The sequence below is a fragment of the Zootoca vivipara genome, chromosome 12 (assembly GCF_965207765.1).
Source record: "Zootoca vivipara chromosome 12, rZooViv2.hap1.1, whole genome shotgun sequence".
In the NCBI taxonomy this organism is placed as follows: Eukaryota; Metazoa; Chordata; class Lepidosauria; order Squamata; family Lacertidae; genus Zootoca; species Zootoca vivipara.
In genome coordinates this window covers 50,820,311-50,840,151 of record NC_142595.1, presented here as the reverse complement: position 1 = coordinate 50,840,151, position 19,841 = coordinate 50,820,311, and the positions used below count along the sequence as shown (strand labels likewise).

Genomic DNA, 19,841 nt, shown 5'->3' with positions numbered 1-19,841 from the left:
CCAGAGTTCTAGAAGAACTCAAATGTGAAGTTTATGGTCTGCCACCAAATATGTAACTTTTGTCTCTTAAGTTTGGCCTTGGAACCTGAAAACAGGAAAGTGACCACTGTAACACAAGTGGGTTTTTTTTTGACAAAATGTAGCCCAGGATATTACAGGCCACTTTCCTTAATGTGTGTTCTGGGAAACTTAATGTATGTGTTGATTAAAGACGAAATTTTCAAGGAAACAAAAGTCTTGCTGAAAAAGAATTGACGTCACTTCTCTGCAAAGGGAAGTCCTGTCTAGCTTGGTGTCGTTAATGGACATTACTAGCTTAGGTTCATTAATTTCAGTGGCTTTCCTCTGAGGAGGACTTGGCTGATTGCCACCTGATGTGCACTTGTCAAAAACTTTTTGGATCGGATAACAGGTCCTCTTAAAGCTACAGTAGGAATAGAATTAAATGGGCAGTTCTGCCAATGGGGCTGTAAGAAGTGGGGTGCCCCATGGATCTGAATTTTGTTGTTGTTTAGTCGTTTAGTTGTGTCCGACTCTTCGTGACCCCATGGACCATAGCACGCCAGGATTTAGATTTATGCTTTTTAACATTCATAGATCGGGAGTTAAGAGGTCCAATGCAAATAAATCAGTATGCAATGCAAATAAAGTTGAAAAGATTAAAAAGGGATTGTGAAGTACTTCGAAAGGATCTCTAAACTGGGTGGGTAGGCATTAAAATGTGGCTCAATTTAAACTATTTTTAAATTTAGAATGCATCACTTTGAGACGGTTGTTTAGAAAGCAATGAATAAATTGATGATAATAAAATAAAAGTAATGCACATTGGGGCAAAAAAGAATTCAGCTTCAGATATACACACGCTAGGGAGCATTAGGCAAAAGATCAACATTAAAACTGCCAATATTGTAATTCCTTAAATCTACGGTGTGTTAATGCTTGGAGCACTCTGTACAGTTCTAGTCTCTGCATCTCAGAAACGGCATTGTGGAAGGAACTGGAAAGGCTGGAACATTTGGGGGCTTTTAATTTGGAAAAGTGAGCAAGAGTTGACATGATTAAGAGATGTCAAATATTATGTACGGCTCGGGGAAAGTGAAAAGTTTGTCTCCTTTTCCAGAACCCAAGGAAGGTTAACCAAGGAACCTGAATGTTGGGACAGGCAAAAGGAGCTACTGTTTCCCAACAGCGCATAGTTAAAACAACAAATCTATAGTGTGGGTACAGTTGGATGGCTTTAAAAGGGAATTAAGACAAAATCATGGAAGACAGGGCTATTGGTGTCTACTAGCTGTGGTGGCTAGGGACGCAGGTGGCGCTGTGGGTTAATGGTCAGGGGTCCCTTTACCTAGCTGTGATGGCTATATATTCTCTTACTAGAGTCACTCTACTTCTGAATACCAGTTTTTGAGGACGGGAGTGCTATTGCATTCGGGTCCTGCTTGCATGCTTCCCAGAAGCAGCTGACTGCTCAGCGTGGGAACAGAATACTAGATTTCATGGGTCTTTGGTCTGATCCACTCCTAAGTTCTTGCGTCATTGTCAACACCTTGAAGATCTCACTGGACATGCCCACATCATATGCCTCAACATGGTATTTGCAGCATTACACTTCCAGCATCTACCAGTAATAAATACTGTATATTCCTGCATATAAGACTACTTTTTAACCCAGGAAAATCTTCTCAAAAGTTGGGGGTCGTCTTATATGCTAGGCCATATTTGTTATACGGCGAGCATATCCCAAACACTATATTTTAACTGGAAAAGTTGGGGGTCGTCTTATACACCGGAATATACGGTAATGCCTTCCTGTAAAGACATTGTGGAACACAATATAACTGAAACATCAATTGTTGCTGGGTTAATCTCAAATTTTAAGTCCCTTGGGAGGGGCCACTTAGCTCAGGAGTAGAGGGTGCTGTTTGCATGCAGGAAGGCTCTGGCTCAATCTCCATTTAAGAGACATGGCACCTGCCGTTAATTCAAGTAGACACCGCTAGAGCACATGGGCCGGTGACATGGCTCAAGCTAATACAACCCTGTATCTTGTACTGTAAAGGCCTGGCAAAATTAAGCAGCCTCAGTTGCTCTCTCCTTGGCAAAAACTGACTCTTTGGGGGTGGGAGAGAGTACAGCCAGTTTCTTTGCTCATATGCAAAAAGATGTGCAGCAATGGGCTTGAGCATGGGTAGGCAAACCGGGGACCGGGGCCTGGGGGCCGGATCTGGCCCAATCGCCTTCTCAATCCGGCCTGCAGACGGTCCGGGAATCAGCGTGTTTTTAGATGAGTAGACTGTGTCCTTTTATTTAAACTGCATCTCTGGGCATTTGTTCATTTTCTTCTAAATATAGTCCGTCGCCCCCCAAAGTCTGAGGGACTGTGGACCATCCCCCTGCTAAAAATGTTTGCTGACCCCTGGGCTTGAGCAAAAAGGATGTGCAACATAGGGCAAAATATTCCTTGAAAGTTGAGGAACAGGTCACAGTGATCAATTGCCAAAGAAGCTTGTGGCATTGTTAGGAAGCTTTCCAGAAAACTCCCATATTATCTGTGTGGTACAGTGGTACCTCGGTTTATGAACACAATTGGTTCCAGAAGTCTGTTCATAAACTGAAGCGTTCATAAACTGAAGCGAACTTTCCCATTGAAAGTAATGGAAAGTGAATTAATCCGTTCCAGATGGGTCCACGGTGTTCGTAAACCGAAAATTCGTAAACCGAGGTGTTCATAAACCGAGGTTCCACTGTATTTTGAACTATCCTGTTCCTTTTACTTTTTTTGAACAGATTGCTTATGCATTAACTATTTAGAACTGGAGAGAACTAATGTAAAGCAACCAACAGCCGTATAAGAGTCTATTCTTTATATACAAATACTTTTTTTCCTTGGAAATACAAACATTAACATGCGCACGCACACACAAACATGCCTGTAATCTCGAGAGTCTCTTCCTCCAATTAAATACACAGAAAACAGAATCCCTTTGCACAGTCCCAAGGGAAACCCTTTACAAAGTGGGTGTCATCCCCCCCCGCCTTTCTTGCTTCCATTTAGTTTTTTGAGTGCTGGGTGGCTAACATAGCCTATGGAGTGATGCAGTCCATTTGCTCTTGTTTTAAATAATAATATAATTTTTTATTTATACCCCGCCCATCTGGCTGGGTTTCCCCAGCCACTCTGGGCGGCTTCCAACAGAAAAATAAAACACAGTAATCTATTAAACATTAAAAGCCTCCCTGAACAGGGCTGCCTTCAGATGTCTTCTAAAAGTCTGGTAGTTGTTAAAAGTCCACCTTTAATAGAAAATGCGTCCTAGCCCTCTTGGGGTTTAAGTGCCATGGTAAAAAGTGCTGAAGGATCGGTGCAAAGCTCAAGCAAGCCACTAGAAAGTTCACTACACGTGTTCAAGTCTGGATTTGTAAGATGGTGTGGACCCCGATGGCACAGCTTCACAGGGCCTGTTCTACAAAATTAAAATCCCTTTATAATTTCCATTGCTCACAGACAAGAAACCCAGTGCTCACATGCTCAGCATCCTTACAAAGCTAGGATTCCAAGACATCCTTGCAAGGCTTAGGGTGAAAACCACCAATGGTTTCAAACTAGTTTGGCGATACCTAAAAACGACTGGATTAGCCAGGTTTCCTGTGGTTTAATACTTGCCAACGAGGATTAATGCCAAATGATATAAATACACATCCTTGCAGCTGTTCTGTCTAGAAGAGAACTTGTTATTTCACCTTCCCAAGTATTGCCCTTGAGGTAGGGTGTGGGGTTGGGCTTCATAACTGGTGAGGCCAGGACATTTTCCCAACTAGATCTCCGTTCCGGCACCTCTCAGGTGGGTGCTATTGCCATTTTAAGACAATGGACACGTACACCAGACTTTCTCAACCTGGTGCCCTTTGGATAATTTGGACTACAACTTCCCACCAATTCAGGTTGCAATTGACCAGGAGGCCTTCCTGGATTTTTCTCTTTTCCCCCGTTTTTGTTTTGCAAGCAAATACCTTTTTCAGGGACGCGGGTGGCGCTGTGGGTTAAATCACAGAGCCTAAGGCTTGCCGATCATTAGAAGGTCGGCAGTTCGAATCCCCGCAACGGGGTGAGCTCCCGTTGCTCGGTCCCAGCTCCTGCCAACCTAGCAGTTTGAAAGCACGTCAAAATGCATGTAGATAAATAGGTACCGCTCTGGTAGGAAGGTAAACGGTGTTTCCGTGTGCTGCTCTGGTTCGCCAGAAGCGGCTTAGTCATGCTGGCCACCAGGGCCGTCTTAAGCCCATCCAGCGCCCTCCAAGGACCCAGGAGTGGCAAGCGGACCACGGCAGCAGTGGGCGGCCACCTCCAAAGACTCCGCACTGCGCCTCCTCGTTTCCCCAGCGCTGGGTTCCGCTCAATCAAGCTTCGCCACCAGCGCGCGCACTGTGGGACCAGCAAGAGCTGCTTGGGCGCTGTGCGCGCGCTGGTGGCGAAGCTCGACTGAGCTGAACCCAGTGCTGGGGAAACGAGAAGGAGGCGCAGCGCGGAGTCCTCGGAGAAGGAGAGAGAGGCGGTGCAGCCTCTCAGCTCGTGGAGCGCAGTCCTGGCCAGATCGCCGGAACCCTGCGCTCACTTGGCGCCCTTCCAGCGCCCGGCGCTGTAGTTCTCCGCGCCACTAGCCTCTATGGCTAGGACGGGCCTGCTGGCCACATGACCTGGAAGCTGTACGCCGGCTCCCTCGGCCAATAACACGAGATGAGCGCCGCAACCCCAGAGTCGGTCACGACTGGACCTAATGGTCAGGGGTCCCTTTACCTTTACCTTTTTACCTTCCAGAAAACCAAGCTATACATTTGGAATCAAACTGATAACATTTATCAGATGACAATAGTAGAGGATGAACCACACACCCGGACTCAATCACCTACAATTGAGTGTTTTTAAAAAAATATACGACCCTTAACTTGCAAGCAAGCCACATTGAAATAAAGGAAGGGGAAATCCTTGCCACAGATTCCCTTCTTCACACAAGGTGGCCTTTTTTGAACTGCTATGGAGCATCCATAGAGCCCTATAAACCACAGGGTTCTATGCGCTGTCCATGCGCTCTCGAGAGAGAGCAACAGGCTTCCATGATGGGATGTCACCATCTTCTCCCTGCTTCCTCATAATCTGCTCTGGAAGGTTTGCAGGACCCTCTGGAGTAGATGGAGGGAGGTGAAATCCCGTTGCACAAGAGGAAGTCCACCCGTGTAACTTTAGATTCTGCTCACAGTGAGACCTCTTGGTTTATTCATGGCGTGTGGCGGTTGCATTTCTTTGCGCCTCTGCGCCGACACGCTAACCAAAGGAACCATGAGACCCAGGCAGGTCTGCCAAAGAAAACTCAATACCGCTAGAAAAGTTAATTCCCGGGGTGTTCTGGGGGGGGAAGCAATTGCTGTGACGTCCTCCGCAAGTGGCCTTGCTGGTGGTATAAATAATATTCCTCGCGGGAGGGAGTTCCAGAACGGGAGAATAAGCTGTTGGGCGCATCTGTCGAGATGGCCTTGACATTCAAAGCTGGAGAACGGGTGACACCCTCCTCTCTGCACCCACTATGTTGAAAACACAAGTGATAACAATTTAAACAGTCATGGCTGCCCCCAAAGAATCCTGGGAGCTGTAGTTTGTAACAGATGCTGAGCATCATTAGGAGACGCCCCCCCCAAAAAAGTCCCTGTCCCGGAACTACAGTTCCCGGAGTCCTCCATGAAGAGGAATTGTTAAACCACTCTGGGAATGGACTTCCAATGACTCGGCACCATTAGCAAACTACAGTTCCCATAACCAAACACTGATTAAAGTGCATGGAGGGAACGGGGCCTCAGTCTGCACCCCTACTTCCCGTTCTGAGCTGTATTCTGACCCCCCTGCCCTACTTCAGCCTGCCACAGAGTCCTCAACAGAGGAGTGTTTAGGGAATACACACGGTGGTTGCTAAGCACGGCCAGGGCAGCCATTGCTGCTATTGCTAGGCAACCACGGCGCAGGCAAAAGTGGGGTTTTGGGGGGGTTTGAGACCCCAGCAACGTCACTACTGACCATAATGCCTCACCATGAACATCCAAGGATGTTTTTAGAATCATAGAATCATAGAGTTGGAAGAGACCACAAGGGCCATCCAGTCCAACCCCCTGCCAAGCAGGAAACACCATCAAAGCATTCCTGACAGATGGCCATCAAGCCTCCGCTTAAAGACCTCCAAGAGGCGCAAAGAAGGAGACTCCACCACACTCCTTGGCAGCAAATTCCACTGCCGAACAGCTCTTACTGTCAGGAAGTTCTTCCTAATGTTCAGGTGGAATCTTCTTTCTTGTAGTTTGAATCCATTATTCACTCCCACCCTCCAGTTCTTAATTTCTAGGAGGAGATGGGTCAGCCCTCGGACCTAAAAGCTCTGACCCCTCCCCACACCCTCAAAGTGGGTGATGGGACAGGCCTGAGTGTGGCTCCTTAGGGTGTGAGCGGAAAAGAACTCAGCACACGCTCTGCGGCACTCTTTTCTCAGCTGCAACAACTGCTTTTGTAAGTCAGGGCTGAGCCCTGGCTCGATGCGAAAATGGAGTCAACATATAAATAACCCGAATATCGGAGAGCAGATTAATTTAGTCGCTGTCCTCGGAATTACTTCCACCCCACCGTCCACTGTCCCCTTTTCAGATTCAGCCTCTGCCTTTGAACTTTGCTTTTGGGGAGACTGCATTTCCTGGGTCTCGATAGCACGCCGGCCTCCGAGGGCATCTGCTCTCTGTGCAAATTCCCCATGATCCTTTTATTTACAGAATCGGAACTCGTGGCTCCTGGCTCAACACCACAAGCTTCTTGTCCTCCGAAACAAAGGAAGCGGAGCGAGGGGCCTTGCGTCCCTCACTCCCGACCCCAATCCATCAACCTGCTTTTTATTAATGCTTTTCCTTCCTTTCTAAAAAACTGACCTAATGAAAACAAAGAAACAAAGAAATTAAAGTGCTAGGCAGATCCTGGGAGCTCTTGCCAGCCACCCTGAACACCACAGTCCACATCTGCCATGTCTTTGGGGCGCTAGGGTTCTCCACCTGCCCAAAACCCCCACCCACCCCAAGGCTTCCTCTCATTCATGGGCGTCTGGGCTCAGTTCGTCCAGTTCCGTGTATGGCTTGATCTCTCGTTCTAGCAAAGACGGCGTCCGTCGGAATGTAGCGGCAATCTGGTCAAAGGTTCGCCCTCGCGTCTCGGGCACCTTGATGTACGTGAAGATCAAGAATACGAAGAGAAGGGCTGCGAAGATGAGGAAGACGTACGAGTGGAGAGCTCCCTGCAAGGAGGAGGGAGAGGAGAGCGTGAGCAACTGTAGCCCTGCCAGATCTCGCATGGTGCAGGACCTCAAAGTGCCACAGCTTAGGGGCCGCCACAGAGAAGGCCCTGTTCTGGGACGCGTCACCCCCTGAGCCTCCGAGTACGGGGAAACCACCCTGTATTAAGAATTCTAAGGTCTCAAATATAAATTAAACGTTCATAAATGTACAAGGCAAACACATACATACAGGTGAAGAAGAAGAGTTTGGATTTGATATCCCGCTTTATCACTACCCGAACGAGTCTCAAAGCGGCTAACAATCTCCTTTCCCTTCCTCCCCCACAACAGACACCCTGTGAGGTAGGTGGGGCTGAGAGACTTCAAGGAAGTGTGACTAGCCCAAGGTCACCCAGCAGCTGCATGTGGAGGAGCAGAGACCCAAACCCGGTTCCCCAGATTACAAGTCTACCGCTCTTAACCACTACACCACACTGGCTCTCTTCACCGAGATGAAACTCGGAAAATTACAATATAGTTGAAAAGTGCATTTATTTCAGTAATGCAACTTATTATTTATTATTTTTCTTTTAATTTTTACAAATGCTTTCTTTTAGAAATTCCACAGTAATAAAACAAATAGTTACAATAATACAAAAATAAACATCGCTATTACATTTCATTAATTACATTCTATTTATAATCGACCCACCAATGACAAATAATTACAATTACAACAAATAAAGGCTTGGCATATCTTGCTTTGCATGTCATGCGTCTATCTCATATATTGGTTTCACCTTTTAAGTTGCGTTACTGAAATAAATGCACTTTTTGAAGATATTCTAATTTTCCGAGTTTCACCTGTAAGTATATAAACCATGTGTCTGAAATAGTACAGGAGAGCAATCCTGGAGCCATTTTGACTCTCCCAATGACCTCAAATATTCCTCTGCAGGAAGGGAGGAAAATGGGGGAAAGCCTTCCCATGGTCTTTTCGCTTGCAAAATCCTGTCTTAAGGGTGTATCTGTGTATGAATAGGCTGAGCCTGTGACCTGGATTCAGGAAGTAAAGTATGAACCATCACAAAAGAATAGCCAGGCTGCCCAGGTAATGCAATCAGTGACCATTATCAGGTATCCTGGCAGGCAGGATTTCTGCTGAAGACTGTCTCCTTCTGTGATGTATGTATGATGTTTTCAGCTACAGGGACGGCAATTTCAAGAGCCTATATAAGGGCTTGCGCACCATTGTTCTGGGTTCCTTCTCCCTCCTGTGTGTGGAGAGTGGGGACCCTGTTGCAACAGTTTAATAAAGATCAGGCTTACTAGCCGCTTTGCTTCTCATTATAATCTGGTTGGCCTCTGTTATTTTCGCCTACCGATAGGGAACCCACTTAAGGACTCTATACGGGCTCCAGAATACCCCATAAGGGAAAGAGAGCAGTTTTTCTTATAACAACCCAGAGTGTCCCCTCTGCCAATCTGCAGGGAAGGAGGCAGTCTTTCAGATATTTGGGAGGTTTAAACACCAACAAAAGCCCCTTGGATTGGGGCCGGAATTGAACTGGCAACCAGCGTAGCTGTTTTAAAACAGAGGCTACATGTGATCCATAGCTGCCTAGTCTCCCGTTTTCCCTGGGAAACCCCCGTTTTTCCAGCTGTCCCTAGGCAAAAAAACGGATTTTTTTGTTTTTTCCCGGTTTATTCTGGCGCGGCGGCCATTTTGGAACTGGGGCGGAGCATGCTCAGAAGCGACTTTTGATGCTGCTCTGCCCAGTTCCAAAATGGCTGCAGCGCGACTTCTGGTGCGGCAGCCATTTTGGAACTGGGCACAGCAGCATCAAAAGTCACTTCTGAGCATGCTCCACCCAGTTCCAAAATGGCCACCGCGCTACTTCCGGTATGCTACTTTCGGTCCGGTCCCTTATTTTTCAGAGAGGAACTTGGCAGGTATGATGTGATCTGAATCGAACTTTGTATTTTTATGCCGTGAATCTTCAAGCGAAGGGCAGTGTACAAATTTAAAGGTGTTTTGGACCCACGGAAGTCTCCTAGTCGCCTTCAAGGACGAGCCCCCACATGCAGCGCATTGCAACAGTCCAGTCAAGAATTCCCCCTAGACCGTCAACAAAGAAAGAAAGCGCTTTCCCATTGAGCTATATGTCATGTACCCCCAAACTCGGCCCTCCAGATGTTTTGGGACTACAACTCCCATCATCCCTAGCTAACAGGACCAGTGGTCAGGGATGATGGGAATTGTAGTCCCAAAACAGCTGGAGGGGCCGATGCCTGAGCTATGTGGTCCTCAATGGAGAATCCTTGGTGGGGGAAATGAAGACCCCCCCTGAATTCTGGGTGTCACATTCCTTTCCATTTGATGCCCAGCTCTGCTTTCAGGCACCGGGCAACGTGCAATCCCGCTCACAAACACGGGGGGTTGGACTAGATGACCCCTGGGGCACCCCCCACAAAAAACTCTACGGTTCTGTGATTCTGAGCCAGGCTAGCAGCTGAAACTCACCTCGATCGAGGGGAAGCTCATCCCAATGATGAAGTTGCAAGTCCAGTTGGCAAAGCCGGCCACGGCCATTGCAGCCGGGCGGGGACCCTGGCTGAAGAGCTCCGCCACGATGAACCAGGGAATGGGACCCGGGCCGATCTCAAAGAAAGCCACGAAGCCGAAAGTGGCCACCATGCTGAGGTAGCTCATTGCCGGCACGCGGTCCTGCGGTGCGTGAAGAGAAACGGGAGGCGCTGCGTCAACCCTCTCGCAACCAAATGTGTCGTATGCATATGTAACATATTCTACTTTAAAACTAGGAAACACACAAGGAAGATGAAATCAATGGCAAAAGCTAGGGATATCCTCTCCGCCCAAGTATCTTGCTTTTATGTCCAAGGCATAGGCGATCAGTGCCAGATTTATGAACACAATTGGTTCCGGAAGTGCGTTCAAAAACTGAAGCGTTCATAAACTGAAGCGAACTTTCCCATTGAAAGTAATGGAAAGTGGATTAATCCGTTCCAGATGGGTCCGTGGCGTTCGTAAACCGAAAATTCGTAAACTGAGGTGTTCATAAACCGAGGTTCCACTGTATAAGCTAAGCTAAACAAGCTCTAGCTTAGGGCCCCACTCTCTTGGGGCCCCCCAAAAAAAACCAAAAGAAAAAAAAACCTGGATGTACATTTCCAAAATATAAGATAAAAAACAAATAAAATAAAACCTACCTGCAGCAACAGGGTTTTGCGTTGTGTAGGCTCCCAGGATGTAAGTCATCGGCCCCACCTGCTAGCCTGCTCCCTAAAATTTCACGGGTTTGCTCATTTCTATATATATAGGGTGCCTACATTCTCCATGGACTGGTTGTAACAATTACTTTGATAAAATGCATATTTTGTTGTGCGCAAATGGGTTTCGATACCTATGAGGTCCATAAATGACCATATAGCGTCTATTCAACCCAAAAAAACAGTGACCATTTGTTGTTGACAAAGGACAGCTGGACATAGAAAGGGGCCCGTTACCTTCAGTAGCTTAGGGCCTCACCCAACCTGAATCCAGCCCTGTATGTGAGAGCTGAAATGATGACCCACAGATGAAATAGCCCCAACAGAAGATTAGTCAAATCAGCATTGGACAGGCCTAGGGCACCCTGGTGCTCTCCAGCTGTCTTGGACTACAAATCCCATCGTCCAGAGCCAGCACGATGCTGGCTATGGCTGATGGGAGTTGTAGTCCAAAGTAGCCAGGTGAAGGCTGTCCTAGGCCAAGGAAGGGCTACATCCTCCGCCCAGTTACTCACCGTCAAGCCCTGGGCCACTGTCATAAGGATGGCACACACAGCCATCCCCGCCAATCCCAGCATATGCAAGGTCCGCCTGCCGGCTCGCTCTACCAGGAACACCTGGGGCAGAGAAGAAAAGATGAAGAAGGTTGCCTGTGGCCTACTGGGCAATGGTGAGGCCTACTCATTTTTCCCTGCTGGGCAATGCTGCGGCCTACTCAGTTTTCCCTGTCCCAACCCACTCCCCACTGCTTTGGCTGACTCAGGGTTCTTCCTCCCCCCCCCTGGCTATGTGTGTCCCCCCTTTGTTGTGCCTCATCCCTGTGACCCCCCCCCCCCCGTTGTGAAAGCCCCATACAGTATTCTGTTTGTTTTTCCCTGCTTGGCAATGCTGCAGCCTATTGAAAAAGCTGGGCCTTGTTGCTGCAAAAGGACTGTTTTCAGTTGGTTGCTGCGGAATTTTGCGATGTCATCTGGCGGCGCAGCTTTGGAAGCTGCAGCGTGCGATCTGCCTTTCTATTGGATGCTGCTGGAGTCTTCAGAGCTTCTGGTGGTGGCGTCTAATTTTGGCGCCACTTTTTTGTGTTTAATCATTATTTTAGGTGTGAAAGGTGTGGTTTTTTGGGGGGGTAATTATGCCAGATCCCTCACTGGTGGGCATGGAATGTTGTGGCCAAATTTGTTACATTACTGTTCAGCAGTTACGGAGAAAGGCTGTGACCTCCGCGTGCGCAATGCCTACATTTTTATATATAGAGATGCATCTCTGGGTTATTTGTGGGGCCTGCCTGGTGTTTCTACACTAGTAGAATGTGTGCTTTGATTTAAAATGCATCTCTGGGGGGTATTTGTGGAGCATAGGAATTCGTTCATTATTATTATTTCCCCAAAATATAGTCCGGCCCCCCAGAAGGTCTGAGGGACAGTGGACCGGCCCCCTGCTGAAAAAGTTTGCTGACCCCTGATTTAACCTCCTGTAACTGTCCTCACTGGGGTGGGGGAAGGGAACAGAACTGAGGACCCTAACCCTTCTTAACAAGGAGGGCAGATATTATGCAGAACCTAGTTAAACTGTGGAACTCCCTCCCACAAGAGGCAGTCACAGCCACCAACTTGGATGGCTTTGAAAGAGGAACGGATGAATTCATCCAGGAGGGAGCTATCAAAGACTGTGAGCCACACTGGCTATGGCACAATGCTTCTGAATACCAGTTGCTGGGAACCACACGAGTGCTCTCGAGTTCAAATCCTGCTTGCGGGTTTCCCACAGGCATTTGGCTGGCCCCTGTGAGAACAGGATGCTGGGCTAAGGTGGGCGACTGGCCTGATGCAGGGGAATTCTTAAGTTCTCAATGCACTGTTACTGCTATTATTACTTTTTTATTAAATGCTTATAAAGATTTGCTGGGCATGGATACAGCGACGGGAGGTTCTTACCGAAACGACGGTGAACACTGTGTTCACGGCGCCAGCTCCGATGGTGGCGAAGATGGGTTTGTCCAAGCCGGCCTTTTTGAAGATGTCAGTTGAGTAATAGAATATCTAAGAGGACAGAAAGAGCGATCAAAGAACGGTGTCCCCTAGCAGGGCTGGCCCAAGACATCTTGCCTCATGAGTGGACCAGCTCTGCCCCCTTCAGAGCTTACCTTCCAAGTTCCGGACTGCAGAATCCGGGACCGGCAGCCATTTGACACCGGAAGTTGCATCAATGTAACTTCTGGTGTCGCTTTGCCCTTCTATGGGCACCCAAAATGGCCGCCGGCGGCTTCAAAAGTAGCTTCTACGCATGACCGGAAGTGCGTCGACACAACTTCCGGTGTCGCCCCGCCCATCTATGGGCACCAAAAATGGCTGCCGCCAACACCGGAAGTTACGTCTATGCACTTCCGGACATGCGTAGATGCGACTTTTGAAGCTGGCGGCGGCCATTTTTGGTGCCCATAGAAGGGCAAATCGGAAAGAAAAAAAATGGCCGCCGGCAGGAGAAAATAACGGAGAAAAACGGGAGACGAAGTGATACGGGGGACCACCGGGAAAAGGTAAGTAAAAAAGGGGTTTTCCCGGGGGAAACGGGAGACTTGGCAGCTATGCCTTCAGAGCCATCTAACACCCCCCACCAAAAAAATCCCACTTCCTCTCCTGCTCCTGTTCAACACCTTCTTAACTGCTCAACACCTACGTTGCCTCTTTTTTCACCCCAAAATGAAAGCAGTCTGGAATAGAGGGAGGGAGCAGGGAGGGAGCTACGGCCCAAGACAGGGAAAGAGATGCTAAAGGAATAGCGGCATTAAATCTCCAGGGCCTGATGCGCTGCACCCAAGGGTGGCAAAGGAGCTTGCGGGTGTCATCTCAGAGCCTCTGTCTATAATCCCTGAGAATTCTAGGAGAACAGGGGAGGTCCCTGCAGACCGGAGGCGAGCAAACATCTCCCTCCCCGAGAAAGGGGAGCAAAGCCAACTTGTTTTCTCCTGCTCCTGAAGGTAGGATCTGAACCGGCGGCTTCAAATCGCGAGAAAGGAGATCCTGACTAAACCTCAGGAAGAACTTTCTCACGGTAAAAAAGGTAAAGGACCCCTGGATGGTTAAGTCCAGTCAAAGGCGACTCTGGGGTTGCGGCGCTCGTCTCGCTTTCAGGCCGAGGGAGCCGGCGTTTGTCCACAGGCAGCTTTCTGGGTCATGTGGCCAGCAGGACTAAACCGCTTCTGGCGCAACAAAAATACAGTGATGGAAACCAGAGTGCATGGTAGGCTGTTTACCTTCCCGCCACAGTGGTACCTATATATCTACTTGCGCTGGTGTGCTTTCGAACTGCTAGGTTGGCAGGAGCTGGGACCGAGCAACGGGAGCTCACCCTGTCACGGGGATTAGAACTGCCGACCTTCTGATCGGCAAGCCCAAGAGGCTCCAGCGCCACCCACGTCCCTCTCACGGTAAGAGCCATTCAGTGGTGGAACGGACTCCCCTTGGAAGGTGGCGGGCTCTCCTTGGTTGGAGGATTTTGAGCAGGGATTCTTCGGCTGAGATTCCAGAATTGCAAGGGGTTGGATGAGATGACACCTCGGGGTCCTTCCGAACTCTACAGTTCTATTATTCTTCCTCCCTCCTTCCCACAGCTGCCAAGTCTCCTGTTTTCCCCGGGAAATCCCCGTTTTCCCAGCTGTTCCTAGCTGAAAAAAACGGATTTTTTTGTCCCCCCCCGGTTTATTCTGGCGCGACGGCCATTTTGGAACTGGGCGGAGCATGCTCAGAAGCGACTTTGATGCTGCTCTGCCCAGTTCCAAAATGGCTGCAGTGCGACTTCTGGGGCGGCGGCCATTTTGGAACTGGGCAAAGCAGCATCAAAAGTCACTTCTGAGCATGCTCCGCCCAGTTCCAAAACGGCGGCAGCGCTACTTCCGGTCTGCTATTTCCGGCCCGGTCCCTTATTTCTCTGACAGCAACTTGGCAGGTATGCCATCCCCCTGCAGCAAACTCACCGCGTTGACACCGGAGAGCTGCTGCGAGAGCTGCAAGACCACTGCAATCAACAGGGGCTGGCGGTAGATGCGGCAGCGGAAGAGCTGCGCGATGGAGACTTTGCGTTCCAAATCCATGCGCCGCTTCTCCTCCTTCATCTCCGTCAGAGCCGCGGTCACGTCCGCCTGGCCCGTCAGCCGCTTGAGACCTGGAGGGGGAAAGAAGCGGCAGCGTTACTGTGCGTCTCGGGGGGAGGTTGAGCAGGAAGTGGGAGAGTTAGAAGGCTCAGGGGGCGGCAGGACGCGAAGAAAGGCAGATTCCGTTCGAGGGATTGAACGTAAAACTGCCAATATTGAGTAATGGCGTGATGCGAATCAATGGCGCGACTGTATTTCGAGCACTGTGTGTTGCCTCTCCTTGTAAAGGATATTGCAGAGTTTGTCGGCAGAAACCGGAAAAGGGACTTACGGCTAGACAATTAGGAAAAACAACAACTATGTAACTTTATTTCGATATATGATTACAAGCCGCGAGGCTTTTATATACACAAAGATGGAAAGATTCATCGTTACCTACCACGGAGGAATGGCTGGTTTAAAATTATTGGACCTAGCCGAGATGGCGAAGTTGACGGGTTTAACCAGAGAAATACCATTGCCAACATTTACTAATGATTGGAAACTTCTTATAGGCTTTTTACGTGAAAAAGAAAATGGGCATGATATCTGCGATTGAAGATCAGGTTTATAGAAAGTGGGTTTGTTGGGTGCCGGAGTGGATGTGTGGGATAATTTTCTGCATATCGCCGATAAACGAAGAATCAGAAGTTTTCTTTTTTTTCTTTTTCTTGCTTTTCTTTTCCCTTCATCTTTCCTCCCCCCTTTTCTCTTTCTGGTCTGTGTTTTAATTTAGGTCAACTATTTGTTTTGATAAAAATGTATCTGACATCAACTGTGGTGTATTTCCCCCCAGTTTTTAAATCTATTTAAAAACAAAATAAAATGATGTTGTAGTCACGTGAATTCGCTGTAACTCCTGCATTGCCGGGGGTTGGGCTAGAGAGCTTTGCGGGGATTCAACTACACAATTCTACGATTCTATGAATGGGGGAAAGGCAGAGGGATAGGAGAGGGGGAGGGGGAGATCTCACTTTCTTTGGCCTTGGACTCCTTGTTGCGGATGATGTAGAGGTATCGAGGGCTCTCGGGACAGAAGGGGAACATCAGGAGCTGGAGGATGGAAGGGACCACCGAGATACCCAGCAAGAGGGGCCACAGCTCACTCGTGCCCAGAAGACTGTCCAGACCAAACACCTGTTGCACGAAAAAGCCAGGTAAGGCACTTGACACATTTCTCGTTTCATTCATTTTTTCAAAACAGATTTTGCAGATTCCACTGAACATGCCCTCCCGCACCCCGTTCTGGGCAGAGCAGAAAATACGGGAAGGACGTTTTCGGCCATAGTTGTAAACTATGCAGAAGATGCCAAACAATTTGAATTTTCAACAGAGAACATCAGAGAACCACATTTCCACAAAGCCATCAGCTAGAGCAGGGGTTCCCAACAAAATTTTCTCGAGGACCCCTCATCGAGCCGCTATTGTGACAAGGACCCCCATTAATTTCTAATCCTAAATCTAATTCCTAATCTAATTTTTCCAGTAAATTTAACACTGATCTTGGAAGGGTTAGGTTCAAGGGACGCCGACAATTTAGGTTCAATGGACACTGACAAGATCGGTTCGAGAGTCACTGACTTACTTGCTTGAACATCAAATGCATTATCTTCCTCTTCATCTGTAGGCCTTTGTCGTTTTAACGAGCCACTTTTTAACCAACGGTCCATTTTTAACTACGTGAACTGTAGCTTCTGCGAAAAACAACGCTTTGTTTACAAACACTACTGTTTTGCAAAGAGGCAGCGCGCGCCAGGGAGGAGGGAGGGGAATGGAGAAGACAGGGTACTTGCGCAGTAGCGCACAAATGAAGCTGACGCGCGCAAAGCATCTTGGGGAGGTGAGCGTTAGTAGAATGCGCGTGCTGCCTCTTTGCAAAACAGTAGTGTTTGTAAAGCGCCACCTAACGGCATACAGCAGAACTACTGCCTCTATCTAATTCTAGTTTTGCGCTACTCTGCTCATGCAGGAAGCGGCCAAAACAAAAAAAATCTGTTATCATACGAAATATATTTAATATATTTTTTATTCTAATAGCATCTTGCAGACCCCTCTGGCATAGCTCGCGGACACCTGGGGGTCCCCGGACCACCTGTTGGGAACCACTGAGCTAGAGCATGCAAACTAAGGCCCTGGGGCCGGATCCGGCCCAACCGCCTTCTCAATCTGGCCTGCGGACGGTCCGGGAATCAGCGTGTTTTTACATGAGTGGAATGTGTGCTTTTATTTAAAATGCATCTCTGGGTTATTTGTGGGGCATAGGAATTCGTTCGTTTTCCCCTCTCCCTAAAATATAGTCCGGCGTCCCACAAGATCTGAGGGACAGTGGACCGGCCCCCTGCTGAAAAAGTTTGCTGGCCCCCGAGCTAGAGCCTTCATTTCCTTAGCCAATTTCCCCCGATAATCCTATACCCCATACTTTTTGCGGCCACACAGAAATACAGCCGTACCTCGGAATTCAAATGGAATCCATTCCGGGAGTTCCTGCAAGCCAATCGGAAGCCGTGCCGGACATTCGGCTTCCGGAAATCGTTTGGAAATGGGAACACTCACTTCTGGGTTTCGATCGTTCAGGAGCCACTTTGTTCAGGAGCCAAAGCGTTTAAGATCCAAGGTACGACTGTATAGTTAAACTGCGGAACTCCCTGCCACAGGAAGCAGTGATGTCCAACACTTTGGACGGCTTTAAGAGAGGACTGGGCAACTTCACAGAGGAGGAGAAGGCTATTGGTGGCTACCAGCAAGGATAGCTATGCTTCTGCCTCTGTGGAATTATTATTATTATTATTATTATTATTATTATTATTATTATTATTATTATACTTTGCTATGAGATACACTTTGAATTGTGCTTGGAAACGTACTGGGAGCCAATGTAGGTCTTTCAAGAGCGGTGTTATGTGGTCTCAGCGGCCGCTCCCAGTCACCAGTCTAGCTGCCGCATTCTGGATTAATTGTAGTTTCTGGGTCACCTTCAAAGGTAGCCCCACATAGCATGGAGGAGAGCCCTGGTCTCTTCCTTTTGCCCAAACGAGACAGGCAGTGCCTTCTGCCAAGTTCCCCAAACACAGGGCAGAAATAGGTTCTGTCTGGTAGCCACTGCGGGGAAGTCCCAGTGAGGACCAGCGGGGAGGTGGCCACTTCCCCAAAATCCCTCTCTGGAGCTGTCCAGACATCTCCCCGCAACTTCCTTAAACTTCCTTCCTTGTGCTCCGATTGCCTGGGGGAACAGCCTGTCACATAACGTGGGTTGGAAAAAACGGACAGCGGTTATGCAGTCCCTTGACCCTCATATTGGGGTCTGCCCCATCACCGGACCTCAGAAAACCCTGTATGGTCTGTCGCTGCATCAGAAAACTCAACAAAGAAATTACAGTGGTCCCTTGGTTCTCAAATGCCTTACTACTCAAACAACTTGGAACCCAAACACTGCAAACCCGGAAGTAGGTCTTACGGTTTGCGAACTTTTTTTCGGAAGCCGAACATGCTCCATTTTGAGTGCCACGCTTCTGTTTTGAATGTTACGCTGAGGTCTGTCTGTTTTTGCTACCGGTATTTATTTTGCATTTTTGTTTTTGCGGCTCTTTTTGTTTTGTTTTTGTGACTGTGTGGTATCTGGTTCAGCTACTGATGGATTGATTGTGTGACTGCAGTACATTGTTTATTGCTTTCATTTTATGGATCCATGGTCTCGTTAGACAGTAAAATTCATGTTAAAGTTCTCTTTTAGGGGTTGTTTTGGAATGGATTAATCCGTTTTGCGTTACTTTCTACATAGCTGCCAAGTACCCCGTATTTCCCGGGAACCCCCGTTTTTCCTTACTGTTTCCCGGAAGTTGCATCTATGCATGCCCGGCCAGTGGCCCATCTAGTCCAGCATCCTGTTCTCACAGTGGCCAGTCAGATGCCCATTACAAGAAACCCACATTCAGGATTCGAACTCAAGACCCCCTCCCCCTTGCAGTTTCCAGCAACTGGTATTCAGAAGCTTGGAGGAAGAGCTCAGCTATTGTGGCTAGCCACCCTCGATAAACCTCTTCTCCCTCAATTTACTGAGGAAGTTGACATACCGCAATCAGGACTCATTTTCCGAGAAGCTGGCCAATGGTGGTTCCATTGTAGTGGGTTGGGCTAGATGACCCCCGGGGTTCCCCTTCCCGCTCGACAGTCCTGGGATTCTATGCTATGTGTGTGTATGAGGGAGAGGGGAGGGAATTGTTCATTACCTGGGCAATGAGGATTCCGGTGACAATGGCCAGCTGATTCAGTGTGCCCAGCGCCCCACGCAGGTTGGTAGGGGAGATTTCGCCCACGTACATGGGCACAATTCCCGAAGCAAATCCTGGCACGGAAGGAAACACAGGGTCAGTCTGGGAAACAGCCAGATTAATGTGACAAAATAGGAGCTGCCTTCGAAAGGATCGCAGAACTGGAATACTGTGTCCAGTTCTGGGTGCCACATTTAAAGGAGGATGTTGACAAGCCGCAACAAGGGACAGAAGCCGAGCCTGATGAGGAACGGTTGAAGGAACGGGGCATGTTTAGCCCGGCAAAGAGGAGACTGAGAGGAGATAAGAGAGCCATCTTCAAATATTTGAAGGGTTGTCCCATGGAAGAGAGAGCAAGCTTGTCCCCCCCCCCCGCTCTGGAGGGTAGGACTCGAACCCGTGGCTTCAAGTTACAAGGAAGAAGATTCCGACTAAACATCACTCAGAGATTCTGAATGTCTGGAGGCGGTTGGAGGATGGGTGGCGGCTAACAGATTGAGGTTGAATCCTGACAAGACAGAAGTACTGTTTTGGGGGGACAGGGGGTGGGCGGGTGTGAAGGACTCCCTGGTCCTGAATGGGGTAACTGTGCCCTTGAAGGACCAGGTGCGCAGCCTGGGAGTCATTTTGGACTCTCCTCTGTCCATGGAGGCGCAGGTAAGTTCTGTGTCCAGGGCAGCTGCCTACCAGCTCCATCTGGTACGCAGGATGATACCCTCCCTGCCCACAGACTGTCTGGCCAGAGTGGTGCATGCTCTGGTTATCTCCTGCTTGGACTACTGCAATGCGCTTTATGTGGGGCTACCTTTGAAGGTGACCCGGAAACTGCAACTAATCCAGAATGCGGCAGCTAGA

At 48.6% G+C, this 19,841-nt stretch overlaps 1 protein-coding gene across 3 annotated transcripts in view; it reads right to left on the bottom strand.

Annotated features, from left to right (window-relative positions):
- Positions 1 to 2,852: 2,852 nt before the first annotated feature.
- SLC2A4 (solute carrier family 2 member 4) overlaps positions 2,853 to 19,841 on the bottom strand; it is a 61,176-nt gene continuing 44,187 nt past the window's right edge. For all 3 annotated transcript variants that reach the window (XM_035135432.3, XM_088655595.1, XM_060281919.2), the window contains exons 5-11: positions 18,945 to 19,060; positions 15,693 to 15,855; positions 14,563 to 14,750; positions 12,524 to 12,628; positions 11,105 to 11,206; positions 9,823 to 10,026; positions 2,853 to 7,319 (exon numbers count right to left, since the gene is read on the bottom strand). In XM_035135432.3, the coding sequence (XP_034991323.2) occupies positions 7,116 to 7,319; positions 9,823 to 10,026; positions 11,105 to 11,206; positions 12,524 to 12,628; positions 14,563 to 14,750; positions 15,693 to 15,855; positions 18,945 to 19,060 (1,082 nt within the window). In that variant the 3' untranslated portion in view covers positions 2,853 to 7,115. The remainder of the gene's footprint in view (positions 7,320 to 9,822; positions 10,027 to 11,104; positions 11,207 to 12,523; positions 12,629 to 14,562; positions 14,751 to 15,692; positions 15,856 to 18,944; positions 19,061 to 19,841) is intronic.